This window comes from Acomys minous (assembly GCF_964271855.1).
Source record: "Acomys minous genome assembly, chromosome: 16".
Classification (NCBI taxonomy): Eukaryota; Metazoa; Chordata; class Mammalia; order Rodentia; family Muridae; genus Acomys; species Acomys minous.
This window is the reverse complement of record NC_140498.1, coordinates 91184242-91202818: the sequence shown is the minus strand read 5'-3', so window position 1 is coordinate 91202818 and position 18577 is coordinate 91184242. Positions and strand designations below refer to the sequence as shown.

General features: G+C 49.9%; 1 protein-coding gene across 3 annotated transcripts in view; it reads left to right on the top strand.

Annotated features, from left to right (window-relative positions):
• KSR2 (kinase suppressor of ras 2) overlaps positions 1 to 18577 on the top strand; it is a gene marked incomplete at its 3' end in the record, with an annotated part of 339518 nt that overhangs the window by 120102 nt on the left and 200839 nt on the right. For all 3 annotated transcript variants that reach the window (XM_084762599.1, XM_084762598.1, XM_084762600.1), the window contains exon 4: positions 11710 to 12226. In XM_084762599.1, coding sequence (XP_084618725.1) covers positions 11710 to 12226 — 517 coding nt within the window. The remainder of the gene's footprint in view (positions 1 to 11709; positions 12227 to 18577) is intronic.

The following is an 18577-nucleotide window of genomic DNA, read 5'->3' as shown; positions in this document are numbered from 1 at the left end:
ATAACTCTTGTATTAGGCCACCCTCAGGGCTAGTCACTCAGGACGGAATTATGTGGACCATGACATTTGTGTCGCCGAATTCTGCATGCACAGTTCTGCCCCACTCTGTGATTTTTATCAGTCAAAGAGGCTTAATTATTTTGTGAGCCCAGAGGGATACTCTTCAAGACACATTTGTTCTTTATCTCTGGGCTCCGGGGCGCCAAGTTCTAAATATAGCCTTCGAGGTGAAGCTCAGTGGGTAGGGAGTGGGGGGACGGGGGGGGGGGGGCCCAGCAGCGGGTGGGGAGCTGGGAGAGTGTGGCGGCTGGGAACCTGCTGTGTAAAGCTCCTCCCAGTGGAGCTGGTGTCAATTTTTGCCTGGGCCTGCGATATCAGGAGCAGACAGGAAGTCCCAGGATGTGACCTCTGACCTCCAGGGGTTAGAGGTCTGAGCGTAGGTGTGGTAGGTTTGCCACACAGAGGCAAGTGGGGTTGGGTGATTTGGGGTGGCAGCTGGCACCATCTTTGGGTAGATCCTTATCACAGTGGCCCGTGGGTATCCATGGTCCAATCCTTTGACTCCCCTGCTGTCTGTGCTCTGGGCCCCGGGGCCCCCAGGTTTTTCTCCAGCCTGTCACATCCTTGGGCATGTTGGCTCCTGGTTGGACACTTATTCTTCCTTCTTTGCCTAATTAACTGTCACTCACTCTCTAGTCGAGGCGCCTGTGATCTTCCCAGGGAGATGGTCTCCACTTCTCATCAGTGACATTGTAACTAATTAATGTGGGATTTCCTGCTTTCTGCTGCCTCTTCTGGGTCTAGACAGCCTGTCCCGACTCTACTTATGTCATCTTAGATGTTTTAGTGGTTATATATATTTTTAAAAAGCCAAATCCAACTGACAAGTATTCCTATGGCCATAAAAATACATAATGGAACATGTCATCTTAACCAATCTGAGTGAATTCAGCAACAGAAAGTGCAGTCATATTGGGAAATTGTCTCCTCCATCTCTCTCTGGAAAATTTCCATCCTCAAAACCAGAAACAACCCCATTTTAATTTTTTCTTACTTTCTTTTTTTTTTTTTGAGACAGGTTTTTTATGTTGCCTGGGCTAGCCTCCAGCTTACTGTGTAGCTCAGGATAGCCCTGAATTCCTAATCCTCTTGCCTCTACCCCCTAAGCCCTGGGACTCCAGGTATGTGTCAGTACACCCAGTGCAAATCAGTCCCAGCACTGCTCCTAGGCAGAACAAAGTCCATTTTGTACATTTGGCTGTCCCAGATGCTTTGCTCAAGCAGGCATATGTAATACGTGTCTGTTTGTGTCTGTGTTGTTCTCTAAACACACTGGTTTTTTTTTTCCTTAAAAGAAACTATTATTACCATTTTGCTGAGGTGGGGCATGTATGCCGTGACATTGTGTGGAGCTCATTCTCTCCTGTCACCTTTATGTAGGTTCCAGAAATTGAACTTAGGTCACTAGGCTTTTGCAGCAAGCACCATTACCCACTGAGCCATTATGCTGGCCCAGCATGTGGTTTTCCGGAGTCATCTGTGTTGTGCTGGGTGCCAGAGGTTTCTTCCTTTCTGCGGCACATGTGTGCCCATGTGTGCCCGTGTGCGTGTGTGTGAGCATGTGCGTGTGCCTGTGCGTGTGTGTGTCTGTGTGTCTGGTTCTGTGTCCCCAGAAAGACCTTATCTGGATAGGGGCTGAATTTGGGGTCTGCTGTAGATGACGGGGATTAAACATGTCAAAGATTACCTAACACCCTCACCTTGGACTCGCCTCCATTCCTTTCTGCCTTTGTGTGGAGACAGTGCAAATAAACACGCTGCCTGCCTGGCACACCAGCCTGGGGAACCTTTGCTGAGGCTGTCTGTGGGGGGAAACTGAGCCATGAGGGCAGGTAGGGCCCTGCAGAAGCTGTGAGGCACTCAGCTGGAAGGCGAAGGGGGTTGGAAAGCCTCTCCCAACGTCACTCATCTAGAGATAAAAATAGCGAGCCTTGAGGCACCCAGGGTCTTCTAATGTTGCCTTTAGCTCCCTGGAATCCACAGACACGAGCAGTTCGAGAACTAATATAACGCCTGTCACTCAAGGGAGGCAGTGTTAGAATGACAGAGCCTTCTGGAATTATCCCTGTCTCAGAGGTCAGCCTTTCCTAGCCTGGCTCCTCCTGCCCCGGCTTTTATTCTGTGGTTCTCATGGGGGCTGGGCTGGGCAGGACCCCACTGTCTCTGCCCTCACAGCCCTGCTACAAGACCCATGTGGTAGCCTGTCCCGGGAGAGCTGAGCGCGGAGAAAGGCACAGCTGTCTTTACGATGAAAGCCAACGGAGGCAGAGTCGAAATCTAGACACCATCCTGCCGTCTCCGGTGCAGGTGACCCCTTCAACTACAGGTCTGTGTTTTGCAGTTTTAGTGACCCACAGTCAAAAACCTTCGATGGAAAAAAAAATACTCAAAACCATCTATGGGTTTAATATCACACATTATTCTGAGTAACATGGAGAAGCCTTGAGCCAACCAGCTCTGCCTGTCTGGGACGGGGAGAGTCCCTCTGTGCGATGCGTGCACACTGCGTATGCTACCCCCCTCTTACTCACTTAGATGCTCTCTTGGTTGTGTGATCAGATCTTGGGGTGTCTGTGCTGCATATATTGCCCTCACATACTCATTTAGGGGCCCTGTCAATTTTCTGACCCTCTGTTGGAGTGACTGCAGTGTGTATGCTACCCTCTCGTTAGTCACTCAGCCATGTTAGTGCACTGATCCAGCTGGAGTGTTCACACTGTATAGACTACCCTCTCATTCTTTACTCATTCTTTATGTAGACGCTCTCTTGCTTGTCCAGTCAGCTGTGGGCATGTTGTGGTAGTTTTAGGCAAGTCACTTTTGGTACCGAATGAGATTTACCCCCTAAAGCATAAACATGGTGATGCTGATGCAGTGGACGTGCCAAAGAGGAGCCTTGAAGCACCCTCTGTAAGTGAAAAGGCCAACATTCCTGACAGCGTAAGGAAAGAAAAGAGCTCACGTGTGGCGCTGGCTAAGAGTGACAGTTAGAACCAGTTTCTCTGTGAAATGGTGATGTCGAGGAAGGAGTCTCTGACCGTGGTGCCCATGGGGCATGGAAGCCCCTGTTGATATTCCGTGTGGGTCTGTAGATGTCAGTGGTCCATGGAGGACATGGCCTTACCCAGGGCATCTGTGTGGGTCATGGCCTATATCCCCACCATTAAGGATCATGGTGCAAATGACAGTTGCATTGTGACAACTTGAATCTGAGACTCTTTCAAGTCAGCCAATTGAATCACTTGTCATATCCATTGAAACAAGGTCTGACTCATACATTGAGACAAAAAAGTATAAACTATATGCAAACAAATAAGTATAAGTCAATGCTAACGGCAACTCTGGGTGGCAGGCCCTGGGCGGGGCTGTGGTGGCACCTTAGCTCACGTAACCTGTCTTGATCAGGATTCCAGCTGGCAAGATAGATGACAAACCAATACAGATGAGGAGAGTTAATTCCCACGCTTTGTGGATTCCATAGGCGTGAACTCACCAAGTTTCTGAAATGTATTTATCATCCCAAATCAAGAGTTGCATATACTGAGTGGCAGAACACTCCAGTCCTTTGATGTACATGCTCACAAGTGGGATGGAGCAAGGCCACACCCTACTACTACATGTTGTGGCTCTTAGAATATGTATGATGGTTCATATTGACCATCAACGTGACAGGAGCTCAAACCACCAAGGAGACAAGCCTGTGGGCATGCCCCTGTGAAGTTACCTAGGTTGTGTTAACTGAGATGAGAGGACCCCTCCCTCTAAGCATAGATCCCATGGGCTTGGGATCCTGGACTGAATAAAAAGGAAAAAGTGGGCGGAGCACCAGTGTTTATTTCTCCCTGCTCCCTGACTGTGAATGTGAGCAGTTTGTACACTTTCCTGCCCCCATGCCTTCTCCATAGGTGAGGGTGAGTGGGGTGGGCGTGAATGGGTGAGGATGGGTGTGAATGGGTGGGGATGGGTGTGAATGGATAGGGATGGGTGTGAATGGGTGGGGATGGGTGTGAATGGGTGAGGATGGGTAGGGATGGGTGTGAATGGGTGAGGATGGGTGTGAATGGGTGAGGATGGGTGGGGATGGGTGTGAATGGGTGAGGATGGGTGTGAATGGGTGGGGATGGGTGTGAATGGGTGAGGATGGGTGTAAATGGGTGATGATGGGTGTGAATGGGTGAGGATGGGTGGGGATGGGTGAGGATGGGTGGGGATGGGCGTGAATGGGTGAGGATGCGTAGGGATGGGTGTGAATGGGTGTGAATGGGTGTGAATGGGTGGGGATGGGTGTGAATGGGTGAGGATGGGTGTGAATGGGTGGGGATGGGTGGGGATGGGTGTGAATGGGTGAGGATGGGTGTGAATGGGTGGGGATGGGTGTGAATGGGTGGGGATGGGTGTGAATGGGTGAGGATGTGTGGGAATGGGTGGAGATGGATGGGGATGAGCAGTGTGGGTGATGTGGGTAAGGAGAGGGGAGGATGGGTGGGAATAGGTGTGAATGAGTGGGGGTGGATGAGGATGGATGCATCAAGCCTTTTCTAGATGTAATGAGGTTACTCCTTAGAGCATCAGTTCTCTACCTGTGGATTGCATTTGACAGCCATCTATCTCCAAATGTATTTATACTATGATTCATAGCAGTAGCAAAATTACAGTTATAAAGTAGCAATGAAATAATTTTATGGTTGGGGTCACCACAGCATGAGGAACTGTATTCAAGGATTGCAGCATCAAGAAGGTTGAGAACACACATCCTGGCTCCTCAGTGGAAACATACTAACGCCAGTGGAAAGTAGGCTCCCCATTTTGGAAATTTAATCCTTCAAGCTGAGAGGATTGACTCTGCATGGCGGATATAGTGTCACAACCAAGAGACAGGCTCTGCCACCAGACCCCAGGGATGAAGTGGGATCTCAGCCTTGGCCAAATGACGTTTCTCAGGGCTTTAATCTTCTCACAGGATTGTAATGAAGTAAGGTGGGAGGGGAAGGGAAGGCAGGAAGGAGCCCGGACCACAATCAACACACAGGGTCTCAGCTGTGGCCACCGATAAACATGCTTTGCTGAACACCCACCAGGATGGAAATGGTGATGGTGATGGTGGTGATGATGGTGATGGTGATGGTGGTCATGATGATGATGGTGATGGTGGTGATGATGGTGGTGATGGTGGTGACGGTAGTGATGGTGGTGATGATGGTGATGGTGATGGTGGTCATGATGATGATAGTGATGGTGGTGATAGTGATGGTGATGATGGTGGTGATGGTGGTGACGGTAGTGATGGTGGTGATGATGGTGATGGTGATGATGGTGATGATGGTGATGATGTTAGTAGTAATGGTGGTGATGCTGATGATGGTGGTGATGTTAGTAGTAATGGTAGTGATGATGATGGTGTTGCTGCTGCTGCTGCTGGTGGCAATGGTAATAATGAAACCACTAATAAAAGGACAGGGAAAAATGAGAACCACTGCATGCAGTGCATGGGAATGAAGAATGGCACAGCCAACCAGGACAAATGTGTAGTGGCTTCTTGGGTGGTTAAAGACAGTTGCCGCCTGGCCCAGCAATTCCACTCCTACATTTTGCTCAAGGCATTGGAAACAGCTGCACAAATACTGGTTCATGCATGTTTCTCGCAACACCGTGGAAGTCAACACTGTGTGCTGTGTCCATCGGCCGTCGAGTAGGGACACAAGCTGTGCTCCCAGTGTTGATGTTAGCCATGAGAAGGAAGCACAGGACCATGTTGCAGTGTAAATAAACCCTTAACATGGTACAGAGTGAGTCAGGCACTAATCACCACACATGGCACAATCCCAGTGACAGGAAAGCTGCAGAGAGGACAAATCCACAGGCGGGAGAAAAGGAGAATGGAGGGCGATCACGGATGGGGAACAAGCCTTACTTCTGTGTGGAGTTCACCTTGAACTTGGTGGCGCAGCCATGGCACAACACTGTGGGCATCCTTAGTGCCAGCGGTGCCACTTTAAAGCGATTGTGTGGGTCTGAGGAGATGGCTCAGCTGGTGAATTACCTGATGTGTAAGCATGACGGTGTGAATCATGGCAAGTGGGGTGGAGCCTTCACTTCATGGCAGCCAGGGACACCAGGAAAGAGAGACAAGAAGAGACTGGAGATGAAGGCACCTCTCAGTGATGCCCTTCCTCCAGTGAGGCCCCACCTTCCACAGCTCCAGGGGTACCTCTGCCTATTCTGATTGAGGATCCAACAGTGGCTGAAGCCAGCCTCTGGGACAAAGCCATTCGCTCTGATCATCCCTGGAAAAGTGAGGAAGACATGCCCAGAGGCATGCTGGGACAATCTCCTGAGCATTTCTTATTTAGTGAACTTGGCCATTAGGACTATGGTCTCGGTATATACTCAGCAGATAGTACCTCCCTGTATTACTAGCAGCTCGTAGAGCACACACATATTCACATGCACACATCTATGAGCACAGAAGTCTGTGGTTGGCATCAGGTGTCTTTTGACATCATTCTTTACCTTATGTACTTGGCCAGAGTCTCAGAGAGAGAGAGAGAGAGAGAGAGAGAGAGAGAGACAGACAGACAGACAGACAGACAGACAGACAGACAGACAGACAGAGACAGACAGAGAGCACCTCTGTGAGATTGGCCTGTGAGCATGTATGTGGGGTGCTTTCTTAAGTAATGATTGACATGTTAGGGTCCAGCCCACTGTGGGTGGTGCCATCCCTGTGCAGGAAGTCCTAGGTGAGTGGTATAAGAGAGCAAGCAGAGAAAGCCACAGGGAGCAAGCCAGAAAGCTATGCTCCTCCTTGGTCTCTGCTTCAGTTCCTGCCTCCAGGTTCCTGCCTTGACTTCCCTCAGCAATGGACTGTGATGGAAATACGTATGCCAAATAAACCCTTTCCCCCCCAGGTTGGCTGTGGTGTTGATCAGAGGAACTAAAGACAAGCAAGGACCGGTCCTGGTGTTTGTGTTTTACCCACCGAGTCACATCTGTAGACTCAGAAAATAATTTTACGCAGTATTTTTAGCGTGCCCATGTCTGCAGTGTAGCTGGTCACATGGGGTCTGCCATGGAACTTTCCACTTGGTGCTTCCTGATGGCTCCAGAAAGGTTTTTGGGCTTTGCAGCATTTTACATGTTGGATCAGGGATCAGGACTTCTTTTAACTGATAATCCTAGCAGCTGCTGTTCCTAGACTTTAACTTACCCCGAGTCTGGGAAATTATTCTCAAGCCATGCATGCCTACAGATTCTGCTTCCTACTTACCTGATAGAGTGATTAAAACACCAAGCGCTTTGGAATATCCGGGGAAGTTCCAGGCTCCAGTGTGCAGGCCTAGAATGGTGGGGGTGGGGCCCACCGAGCCCACCCGGCTCCCCGGCTGCTTCCTGCCTGACACTGGCTCCCAAGTCCAGACAACTTCTCAGCCCTGCATTTCCCTGTTTGGGCGGCTTCAATGGGGAGGGACAAAGAAGGCAGGCGCTTGCCTAGACATTCTGAGATCGGTTTCTCCCTCTCGAGTGGCTTTTATTTCTCCCAGTCCCTTATCAGAGAATGTCAAAAAGAAAAAGAAAAAAAAAGGAAAAACCCATGCCTTGAAATTCCTTTAATCAGCCCTCAGACCTTTCATTTCTTAAAATCTATTCCCTTCTCCCCGCCCATCTCAAGACTTGAAATAAAACGATTTTTCCCCCCCAGAAACGAGTGACAGGAGGCGAGGGTGACGATTAATAACCCTGGAGCCTGTGCCACCACACCTCCCCTATTTAAAATGAAAAATTACCTTTTTCCCCCTTAGACTTTATTAAAAAGGATCAAAGGTGGGGAGGGGGGGGGTTTGCTGATAGCACACAGCCCATCAGCCAGGCGCCACTGCCACTTCAGTGTTGCCGAGTCGATTCTTCTGGTTGAGCAGTTTAGGGAGTGAAGGGACACTTTGCACTTCCTGGGTCCCTGGGCTTCTGGGTGTGGAAAGGAAGCAGATTTGCCAGGGAGGGGAATGGGGTGGGTGGGGGGGGATGTCTTCCTTTTTATCTCTCTACTTTTGAAGAAATACTTCGTGGGGGGTGACTCCCCGAAACCAGTGGAGTGTCTGTCTGTCTGTCTGTCTATCTGTCCATGGAGGACCAGTGGGGTCATGGGCAGCAGCGGGTGTCCCCTTCTGCTGTCAGCAGCAGGATATTGTGTGGTAAATGGGAAAAGTCATATACTGTGGGATTCTGATCAAGTCCCGTCGTTCATCCAAATCGCGATTAAATAGGCCAGTGGCCCACTTCCAGGAAGATGGGGTAACTGAACCCCTAACTCTGAGACTAGCCACTGCCTTCCAAACATTGTTTTCCTTCTTATTTGTTATTTTTTAAAAAAATTATGTGTGTGTAGGTGTGTGTCTGTGTGGGTGTGTGCATGTGAGTGCAGGTGCCCTCAGAGGCCAGAGAGGGCACCATATCCCCGTGGGGCTGGAGTTACATGTGCTTGTGAGCCTCCCATGTGGGTTCTGGGGAGTGAACTTGTGTCTTTCACAATAGCAATGTCCTATTTTAGACATTGCGCCCTTTCTCCCGACCCAACTTCCACCCCCCCCCCCCATTTAAGACAGGAACGTTTTTTGTTGTTGTTTGTTTTTGAGACAGGGTCTGTCTATGTAACCCTGAGTGGCCGGGAACTCACAGAGATCTACCTCCCTCTGGGCTGGGATTAAATGTGTGTGCCACCATACCTGGCCTGATGTGTCAGTTTCGATGACTCTCCTCAGTGTTTAGCACACGTGGACCTTTCCCCTAGGTAGCCATGCTAGGGGTGTAGGTGCTATAAGAGAGCATGCTAGCACAAGTCCACACGCTCACAGTCTCCAGGGCTTGGAGTCCAGCAGCAAAACTCAGGCTCCAAGCTCTCTGACCCCTGCCTCTCCCTCCCCTGTATCTGGTGGGTGGCTGTTAGTACCCTCCCATCCCTTGGCTTGTTGCTACCTCCCTCCAGGCTCTCTCTCCATCTTCACTCCATTCCTATAGCTTCCCTATATTGAGACAAGGTATCGGTGTGCAGCCCAGGTGGCCTGGAATTTGCTGTGTAGCCCAGGATGGCATTGCACTTGTGATCTTTCTGCCTCTGTCTTTTGGCTGCCTAGGATGGCAGCTCTGTGCACCATGCTGACTCCTCTCCTCTCCGTGGGACTGCAGCTAGTTAGGGGTGGCCTTACCCAGGATGCACTTGGCTCACTTCCATCCACAGGGACTTTATTTGCAAATAGGGTGTTGGTGTTAAGATGGCAACCTGTGACGTTGCTGGACCGTTTCACTCACATCTCTGTCCTGAGGTTGAAGCAAGACCACGTGTCACTAAGCCCCCTGCCCCCCCCCCCCAACCCCCGGCTCTGCATCTTCCTATTGGAGCTGCGTTGTGCTGTCCACGCAGCGAGCGAGGGGGGAAAGGTCAGCTCACGAGTGGGCCTTTACTTTGGTTCAGTTCAGCTGTCACCTGAGAAGCCCAATCCATGTTCTTCATTGTGGGTCGCCTCTGCAATGAGCTCTGTTCTTTTTGACAGAGTTCTGGAAGACTTAAAAATCTAACGAACACGATAGCAAAGTCAGCCCTTCCTGTTCCCAGACCTCTGTCCACTGGTCCCTCAGCCTGGGGGACCATGCTTCACTGTTGGCCTGGTAACCCCTCTGCCCGCTGACAAGTGACCTCCAGGGGGCGGTGGTGGACATTGCCTTATCACCACGTCCCGTCCCGAGGAAGCCTCCTCTCTTCCCTCCCTTCTCTCCTCTTCACCATTCCTGTTTTTATGGTGCTAGGGATCAAAATCAGGGCCTTGAACATCTTAGGCCGGAGCACAACTGCCAAGTCTCACCCCAAGCCCTCCAGTTTCTCAACTGAACTGCTTGCTTCGGTTTTGGATGCCTGGGACAGGGACTTGCTGTGATGCTTAGGCTAATTGAAGGTTTTCATTGGGGCACTTGTGGATCCACATACAGCTGTAAGAAAAGACTACAGAAGGTACCAGAAGGCTTGGCTTCTTGGCATTCTTGCCCGATAGCATCACAACCAGGGGATTGATAAGGACACAGTCCAGTGATCTTGCCCAGGTGTGTCTGGCATTGTGTGTGTGTGTGTGTGTGTGTGTGTGTGTGTGTGTGTGTGTGTGTGTGTGTGGTGTGCGTGCCTGTGACTATGCATTTGACTCTTCATAATGTTGTGCCAAGGTGGGCTCACGTGTCTCCACCACTGTCAAAATACTGAACTGCATGCATCTCTGCTGTTGCTATTTTATTTGTTTTTTTTGTTTTTTGTTTTTTTGAGACAGGGTTTCTCTGTGTAGTCTTGGCTGTCCTAGACTCACTTTGTAGACCAGGCTGGCCTCGAACTCACAGCGATCCACCTGCCTCTGCCTCCCGAGTGCTGGGATTAAAGGCGTGCGCCACCATGCCCAGCTCTGTTGCTATTTTATAGCCACATGCACTTCCTCCTCTCCCCTCATTCCCCACGCTGACATCTGCCAACCATGTCTAAAGAGTTGTGGAAGTGGAGCCAGAGAACGAATCCTGTAACGTTTGTCCCCTTGCGCCCCCTGGAGACCCACCCGAGCTCTGTGCATGGACGCAGCAGCGTCATGTCCCTGGTTTGTGTCTGAACCCTCCGTCCTGCTGCCCGACATCACCAAATATCATGCACTCTGCTTCCTTCCTTGTAACCACGTGAAAGGCCTCCAGGGATGCGTTTGCTTGTCCATCAGCTCCGGGTCCATATTGGGGTCAGGTATTAAGATGTGCCCCATCGGGAAACATTGTTTTAAAAGTAGAGCACCCCGATACTGTTAATGGTGGGGACTCATAAAAGACAAGGGCCCACTGCTTTGCTTTACCAAGTCTTTGGGGTGTGGGCTGGGCCAAGTGGTGTAATCAGATGTTGTACACGTGCCTGTGATGTAGCGTATGTGTGTACTAATGTGTGTGTGGCATAAGAGCGCATGGTCTTGTGCATATGACATAGTGAGCGTGTCATCTATATGCACGGTCTAATGTGCATCTGATGTGACATGTGTATGCTACAGTGTATCGGTGTAGAGCATGCTGCTACAGGATGTGACATGTATACACTTTGATGTGGTATGGTCTGACGTGTGTGTATGATGAGGTAGGTGTATGGTGCAGCATGTCTGTGATGGCACATGTGTGTTGTGTGGGGTCCCTATGATGGGATGTGCATACAATGCGGTGCACATGTGATGCGGTGCACATGTGATGCGGTGCACATGTGATGCGGTAAGCATACTATGTAAGGTGTGTGCACGTGACATGAGGTGTGCGCATACAACGTAATGTGTGTGTGTGATTCACTGCCTATGGCATGAAGTATGTATGAGGTGTGAACACACTGTGAGCTAAATGCAAGGTGACCAACACATGAGGTATGCAGGTGTGTGTGTACACAGCGTGAGGTGTGTGGCCTGAGGTGTGAAGGGATGTGCAGATTGGGTAAGGTGCATAAAATACGCTATGCTGACTGCAACTTGCTGAGAGGTGAGATGCGCATGGCGTGACGCATGCGTGGTAAGGTGAGGATGGCGGATCTCTGCCCATGGCAAGCCCGCCCCCCCCCCTTCCCTTCCCTTACCTGCATCTTTCTTCTCCTTTGCCCCTACTCAGGAGGGAATCTGTCCAAACAAGACTGGATCATCCAGTGGCCCACCACGGAGCCAGGGCCACAGGAGAACAACCCTGTGTGTCCCCCGGAGCCCAGCCCATGGATCCGCACCCACCTCTCCCAGAGCCCCAGGATCCAGTCCAAGTGTGTCCAGCACTTCTGTCCTACCAGCCCTACGCCGGGGGCCCCTGTGTACACCCATGTGGACAGACTCACTGTGGATGTCTACCAGAGCTTGTGCCCGCCGCCACCCCTGGAATCAGGCCACCGCTCCCTGCCCCCATCGCCCCGGCAGCGGCACGCAGTCCGCACCCCACCTCGCACCCCAAATATTGTTACCACCGTGACCCCGCCTGGCACGCCACCCATGAGGAGGAAAAACAAGCTGAAGCCTCCGGGGACTCCACCGCCTTCCTCCCGGAAGCTCATCCACCTTATCCCTGGTTTCACGGCGCTGCACAGGAGCAAATCCCACGAGTTCCAGCTCGGGAACCGTGTAGACGAGGCCAACACACCCAAGTGAGTGGGGCCAGTGGGTGCTCTGGGTGGCTGAACTCAAGGGGCTGACCCTCCGGGGAAGTCGGGAGCAAACAGTCTTGTGTCTGTGGGTCTAGGCAGCTTTGCCCCGTGTGTTCTGAGAAAGTGGGTTAGATGGAATTTTCTGGAGCTGACTATTAACTTTTTAATATAAAGTCCTTTAATATTTCTGAGTGATTGGTAGGCATAGTCACAGCTTGGGGCTAAATCTAAGCTGTGACCCCATTTTAGTAGCTAGGATTCCCTGGCACACAGCCAAGCCATCCTGTTAGCGTTGCCTGGGAGTACTTTGGGGGAACACTGGCACGGTTGGTTATGGCCCACCGAACCAGAGATGCTTAATCTTTGAATGGAGGCAGGAAAAGTTTGCTGGCCCCTCCCTGCAGAGTCACCTTCCTGCTGGCCCTAGACAGAGGAAAAAGTTACATGTTAGCCTTGAAGAATCTGGTAGGCAAGTTAAAATGAGTTAAAAAAAAAAAAGCTGGCTGACTCTACCAAAATAGTAAATATAAAATGTGGGTATTAAGGCATTTTTGTTTTTTATTAGTTCTTTGAAATCCAGGCTCCTCTTAGGTGAGGGGGGAGGGGAGGAACTGTAGGGGAGGAGACAGAAGGCTCCTGTGGCTGTGGAGCCTGGGCACATAACAGAGATGACACCAAAAAACTAGGCAGGGAGTGACAACATGCATGACTTTTAAAAGTCAGGGGGCATCTGAGTGTCCTTCAGCAGCTGTGTGAGGAGGCAAGGTGGGCCTCTCCATACAGGGGGAGAGTATTCAGCAGTCAGAAGGGGGCAATTCTGATGCCTGCTATGACAGGACAGCTGAGACTAGGCTGAGTGACAGAAGCCAGACACAGAAGTTCAGAGCTGGAGACAGGAAGTAGAGCGGTGTTGGCTGGGGTTAGGGAGAGAGCAATGGGATGCCACTGTCCAGTGGGAACAGAATTTGGGATGAGAAAATTCTCTGGAACTGGTTGATGTCATGTATACAACCTGTGAATCCATTGAACAGCTTTGAGGTTATACATGCAAAACGACTCAGAATAGTCGATTGTATGTTAAGTTTTACTTTGCCACAAACAAGATTAGGATTCTGTTAACTGGGGGTTCCTAAACTGTGAAGGGCCCAGGCAGTAAATATGGTAAATATGTTCGGCTGTTGCAGCTGCATGGGTTTGTATTGCCGTTGCTTAACAACCAAAATGGCCTGCCCACAGCAGGTAAGAAAGTGGGCGGGGCCATGTTCCAATAAAACTTTATTTATAAAAACAGCTGGGGAGGTCGGTTCCCTTCTGAGGTGCTGTGGAGGGGAGAGTGAGATCAGATGAAAGGTGTTCCCACAGCTAGGTACCTTGGAAACAAATTCATCTGGCCCTTCATATGTCAAAGCAGATGAAAGAGGCTTTTCCAATCAGAATTAGATTTGATGTTCATGGGTTCATGAGAGCCACAGAGACTGAGGCCTGGAGACCTGAGGTGAGAGACGTGGGCGAGAGTCCCAGGAAGGCTAGGTATGAAACTGCCAAGTTGGAAAGTGGTGAGGGGCCTGGGGTCTGCCTCTCACCACCCCTGTGTGAACCTTGAAGTGACTTTCCCCTCATCAGCCTGCAGTTTCTCCACCCATAGCGCGCGTGCGCGCGCACACACACACACACACACACACACACACACACACACACACACTGCTATATATAAAAAATGCTATAGGTCTAGAAACTCTGTGTCTCCCCCTTTCAGCGCTCCTCAGTTGTCTGCAGTTCTTTGTCTAGGGGTGAGTCCCCATGAGACCTACGGCATTTTATCTCATGGCTGGGCTTATGTGAGAGGATGCCCCTTTGTGTTTTCAATGTGTTTTTGAGGCAGACCTCTGTCCACAAGAGCTTGGCTTTGACTCTAGACACATCTAACTGCTCCTGCCTCAAGACCTTCCAGGTGGACCCAGCCACATTCAGTGGTGCTGAGATTCCTACATCGGCACCCAGGAAGGTTAAGCGTGGCCTGCGATGGTCTTCTGTCTGTGCCAGTACTGAGACTGGTTCTTCCTTAAGGGGGCAGGTCCCTGGCCACCTCCAGGGACCCCCAGATTCACCTTAAGGTGGCAGGAGGAGAGGAGCCTGTGGTCGCTGAGTTCTAACACTAGGACTGGGTGGGTCACTGCAGCCTACACTTAGCCTGTTCCAAGCTGGCCTTGGCTTCCACCAGGAAGTAGCCTTGGGACCTTGGCTTCGACCCTGCAATGGCTCAGCTCTCCAGAGATGGTTGGCTGAAGAGCTTGGAATATGTTCATGCTTTTGAGTCTGAGGTTATGAGCCATTAGCAGATGGCGATGTCAATTTAATGGGCTGTGACCGGCATTGGAAAGAAGAAATTGATGGACTTAGAGGAGACTGTGTTAGGAAACATGGTGTAGTGAGAGAATCAGGGTTGCATTGTGAGGCTTGTTCACACCTGTGAGCACATACACATATACACGCATATTGTATACACACATATACAAAGGAATGCACACACATGCAAAATCACATATCCATGTGCATGTACACACATATACACATATGTATGTACACACTGACATGTATACACATATGCAAAGACACATACATACAAGCACATATGTATCACACTCTTTGTCCACATTCTTGGGAAGGTGTGCCTTCTTCTCTCTGTTTCTATCTCTGTGTCTCTGTCTCTATCTCTCTGTCTCTGTCTGTCTGTCTGTCTGCCTGTGTGTCTGTCTGTTTCTCTCTCTCTCTCTTTCTCTCTCTCTCTCTCTCTCTCTTAGGCTGGGGGGCTTTACCAAAGACACATGCCTGTGTGAAAAGGAGGCTCTGTTCACCAAAAGGAATGCTGGGACTGAGGAAGCCTAAAAAGTCTAGAAAGTGTATAAAAGGGGACAGGACCTGTTAATCTGTCCTTTCCTTTTAAAAATCACATTATTTAACTTGTGTGTGTGGGGTGTGTGGATTTGAGTGCGTGTGTGTGCACATGTATGTGACTGTGTATGTGCATGCACATAACTGTTATGATTAATAAAAAGAAAATAAAATGATAAGATAATAAGATGCCAGGAAACAGATATTATATTATATGAGGTTTATTAAGTGAGTATAAGGAGAGAAAGAAAGCGGGGAGCGGTACCCCAGAGAGAGAGAAAGTAGAGAGAAAGGAAGTAAAGAGAGAGGATAGAGAGAGAAAGAGGGTAGAGAGGAAAGGTAGAGAGAGAGGTAGAGAAAGGTAAGAGAGAGCCACGTGGAGGGTCTGTTGTTTATATGGCCCTGGGCAGGGCCACGCCCCCCGTGGCAGATTAAGCGATGACATCACAGGTAGGTGGATTGAAGCAGAATGCTCACACACTGTCTATGCATGTGGAGGTTAGAAGACAGCTTTCCTAGTCAGTTTTACCTTCCACTACATGCTTCTTGGGGATCTAACGCAGGTGGTCATCAGGCTTGGTGGCAAGCAGCCCATTTGTAGGCCAAGCTGCTGCTTCTGCTCAGCAAGACTTTGCTTTCTTGCCCTTAAAACAGCTAAGGCAGAAAGTGATAGAGGAGGAAACTGCTACCCTGCCACACATATTCTTTCTTTCTTTCTTTCTTTCTTTCTTTCTTTCTTCCTCCCTTTCTTTCTTTCTCTGACTGTCTCTCTCTCTCACATACACACACACACAATACATATACCTGGGCACACAGGAACATATACACAAACATTCACATAAACATATACATATACGTGAACACACAGGCATGAAGACATATACATACATGAACACACATATGAACATATGCACACACAAGAACACACACATGCACACGAATTCTCTTACAAGCTTTTGTTTCCAAATCTTTTTAAAAGATAATTTTGGCTATAGCTTTAATTAGGTAATTCCCAGCTACACCCTTATTTGGAAGCTATAGCTGTATAAAACACAAGAAATAAAAGACAATCCCCCCACCCCGGTCATAGGGCGTCACAGTGACTACGGATAATGCTGTGACTGATCCTATAGGCATGTACTTAGGCTTATATTCATATATGATGTCCCCGGTTTCTTTTCTCACGAGTAGAGCTGCACTCTGCCTTACCAGTGTGACCCGCTGTACTTGTCATTCATGAATATGAATAGTTCATTCGTGATTTCCAAGTTTATTTTTCTCTCTTTCTCTCTGTGTATGTGTGTGTGGTATATGCGTGTGGTGTATGTGTGCTGTGTGTGTGTGTGTGTGTGTGTGTGTGTGTGTGTGTGTGTGTGTGCATGAACTCATGTGCACTCAGAGGCCAGAAGAGGAGGTTGAGTGGCCGGTTCTATTACTCTCTGTTGTGTGTCTCTGAGGTCTTCCCTGCAGTCCGGAGCCAGGCTATGAGCCTTAGAAACCTTTCCTATCTCTATCTGATCTCTTGGTGCTAGGGCCCAGGAGCACGCACCACTCCTCACCTTCTTTTGATGGCTGCTGGGGATCTGAACGCAGGTATTCATGCTTGCTTGGCAGCCTTCTTACCCACTGAGCCATCTCCCCAGCCCAGTGCCTCCTGGAAGTCCTCCTGTTTCCCAGAATCACATCTAGAACACTCTCGATGCTTGCCTCTGTTCCTGCGAGGCCTGAGGAGAGGAGGGAACCAGGATGGGGAGGACCCAAAAATACCTATCTGTTCTGCCTGTGTTTGAACCTCAGGTTTTTCTGTCCAGCTAGTTCGATTGCATGCCCACCTCGGGCAGTATCGTTTGCAGTTTGGAAGAGAACAGGCCTGGCTGAACAGAGTCATTATGTAAATTAGATTTCAGGAGAGATCTTCTTGTCTATTTTAGAAAACCAATTATGTGCAAGTCTCTAAACTCATTGACACATACCTACAGATCACTGTGCTAATTATGACAAGGCAGGCTGACGTAAGGATGAGGGTGGGGCCAGGCAGCGAGCACGCAGATAGCAGTTAGCAGATAGCAGAACATTAGACTCCATGCCTTCCTGCTTCCAGCTTTTCCTCTCAAGTTTGTCCTTAGGGACACTTGGTCCCAGAGTGACCCAGGAGGTCCGGGGCCACTGCAAGTGTTGTCTCCGTGGCTATGGAGTCATGAGACCCACATTAAGCAGGTGCGAGAGCTGTCCTGGTCAGGGGACACTGGCTCTTGTGATGACTCCCAGGGCTGTGGATCTCTCCTCACATTTTAAAATTCAACCTGAGAATCCCCATTCCCCATACAGCAACCAGAGGCAGTCCCGCCTTGAGCTGGGTGGCCTGCTCACAGGCACTGTGGCCTCTTAGTAGGCAGTCAGAGGAAGCAGGACAGCAGCTCAGGCCTGGGCTCATTTTACCTGAAGCTTCTCTGGAAAACCTTGTCCTCTGAACTTGCTGCTGAATTTTGCCCAAAACTTCCCTCCCTCCCTCCCTCCCTTCCTTCCCCTTCTTCTCTTCCTCCTCCCTCCCTCCCTTCCTCTCTCCCTCCTTTCTATCATCCCTTTGCTGCCTCCCTCCCCCCTCCCTCCCTCCCCCTCCCTCCTTCCTGACTCCCTCCTTTTTTCCACCCTCCCTTTGCTGCCTCCCTCCTTCTCTTCCTCCTGTCCTCCCTGCACTCTTCCCTCTCTCCTCCCATTTCCTTCCCCCCTCCATCTTCCCCTCTTTCTCTCCTTTCTTTACCCCCAAAGTACTGGGGATCAAACCCAGAGCCTCATACACAGAGACAAATGCTACACCACAGAATTTCTTAGTTCCAATCAATGGTGTCTTTCACAGGCCTATGGTTTTTTAGATTTGGAACATATATCCGGTCAGGTGACTTCTTAGAAGCCTTTTTGCTGAGCCTCGCCATTACTCGGCATGAGGAAGTTCCGAGTCCTCCCTTTTCACCTTCAGCATTAATAAATGCCCCTTTCTCAATCCCAGGTCCCAGATTTCACTTTGAGGAAACAAGACATATTATTCAGGCATGAAATTAATGCTGTCAGGTGAATCAATATGAAGATCAGATTTGGAAATAGACAGAGGCACTTACAAGTCTGTGGCTGTCACCCTGGTCTCTGTCTGAGGAGTCATGTGCAAACAGGGTGGCCATTGGCGGCCGTGAAGCTGTGGTTTTCACCTCCTGATGCTACTGTTTGGGCCCAGGGGAGCTGGCCAGGCTAGGCAGGCATCCTAGCACAAGCCCCACTGTGGGGGTGCGGATTTCCACCCATGTTTCTTCAGCTTGGTTAGAAAGCCTCCTTGCCTGATTTTGGAGACACAGGAAGTTATGTTTGAGGTTGAAGTCACACACAGAGAAGCTCCTGCCAGGCTCCAGCCAGCCATGGCTTTTGTCCGTTCCATAGGTAGGATGTGCTGATGACACCCATCAGCCT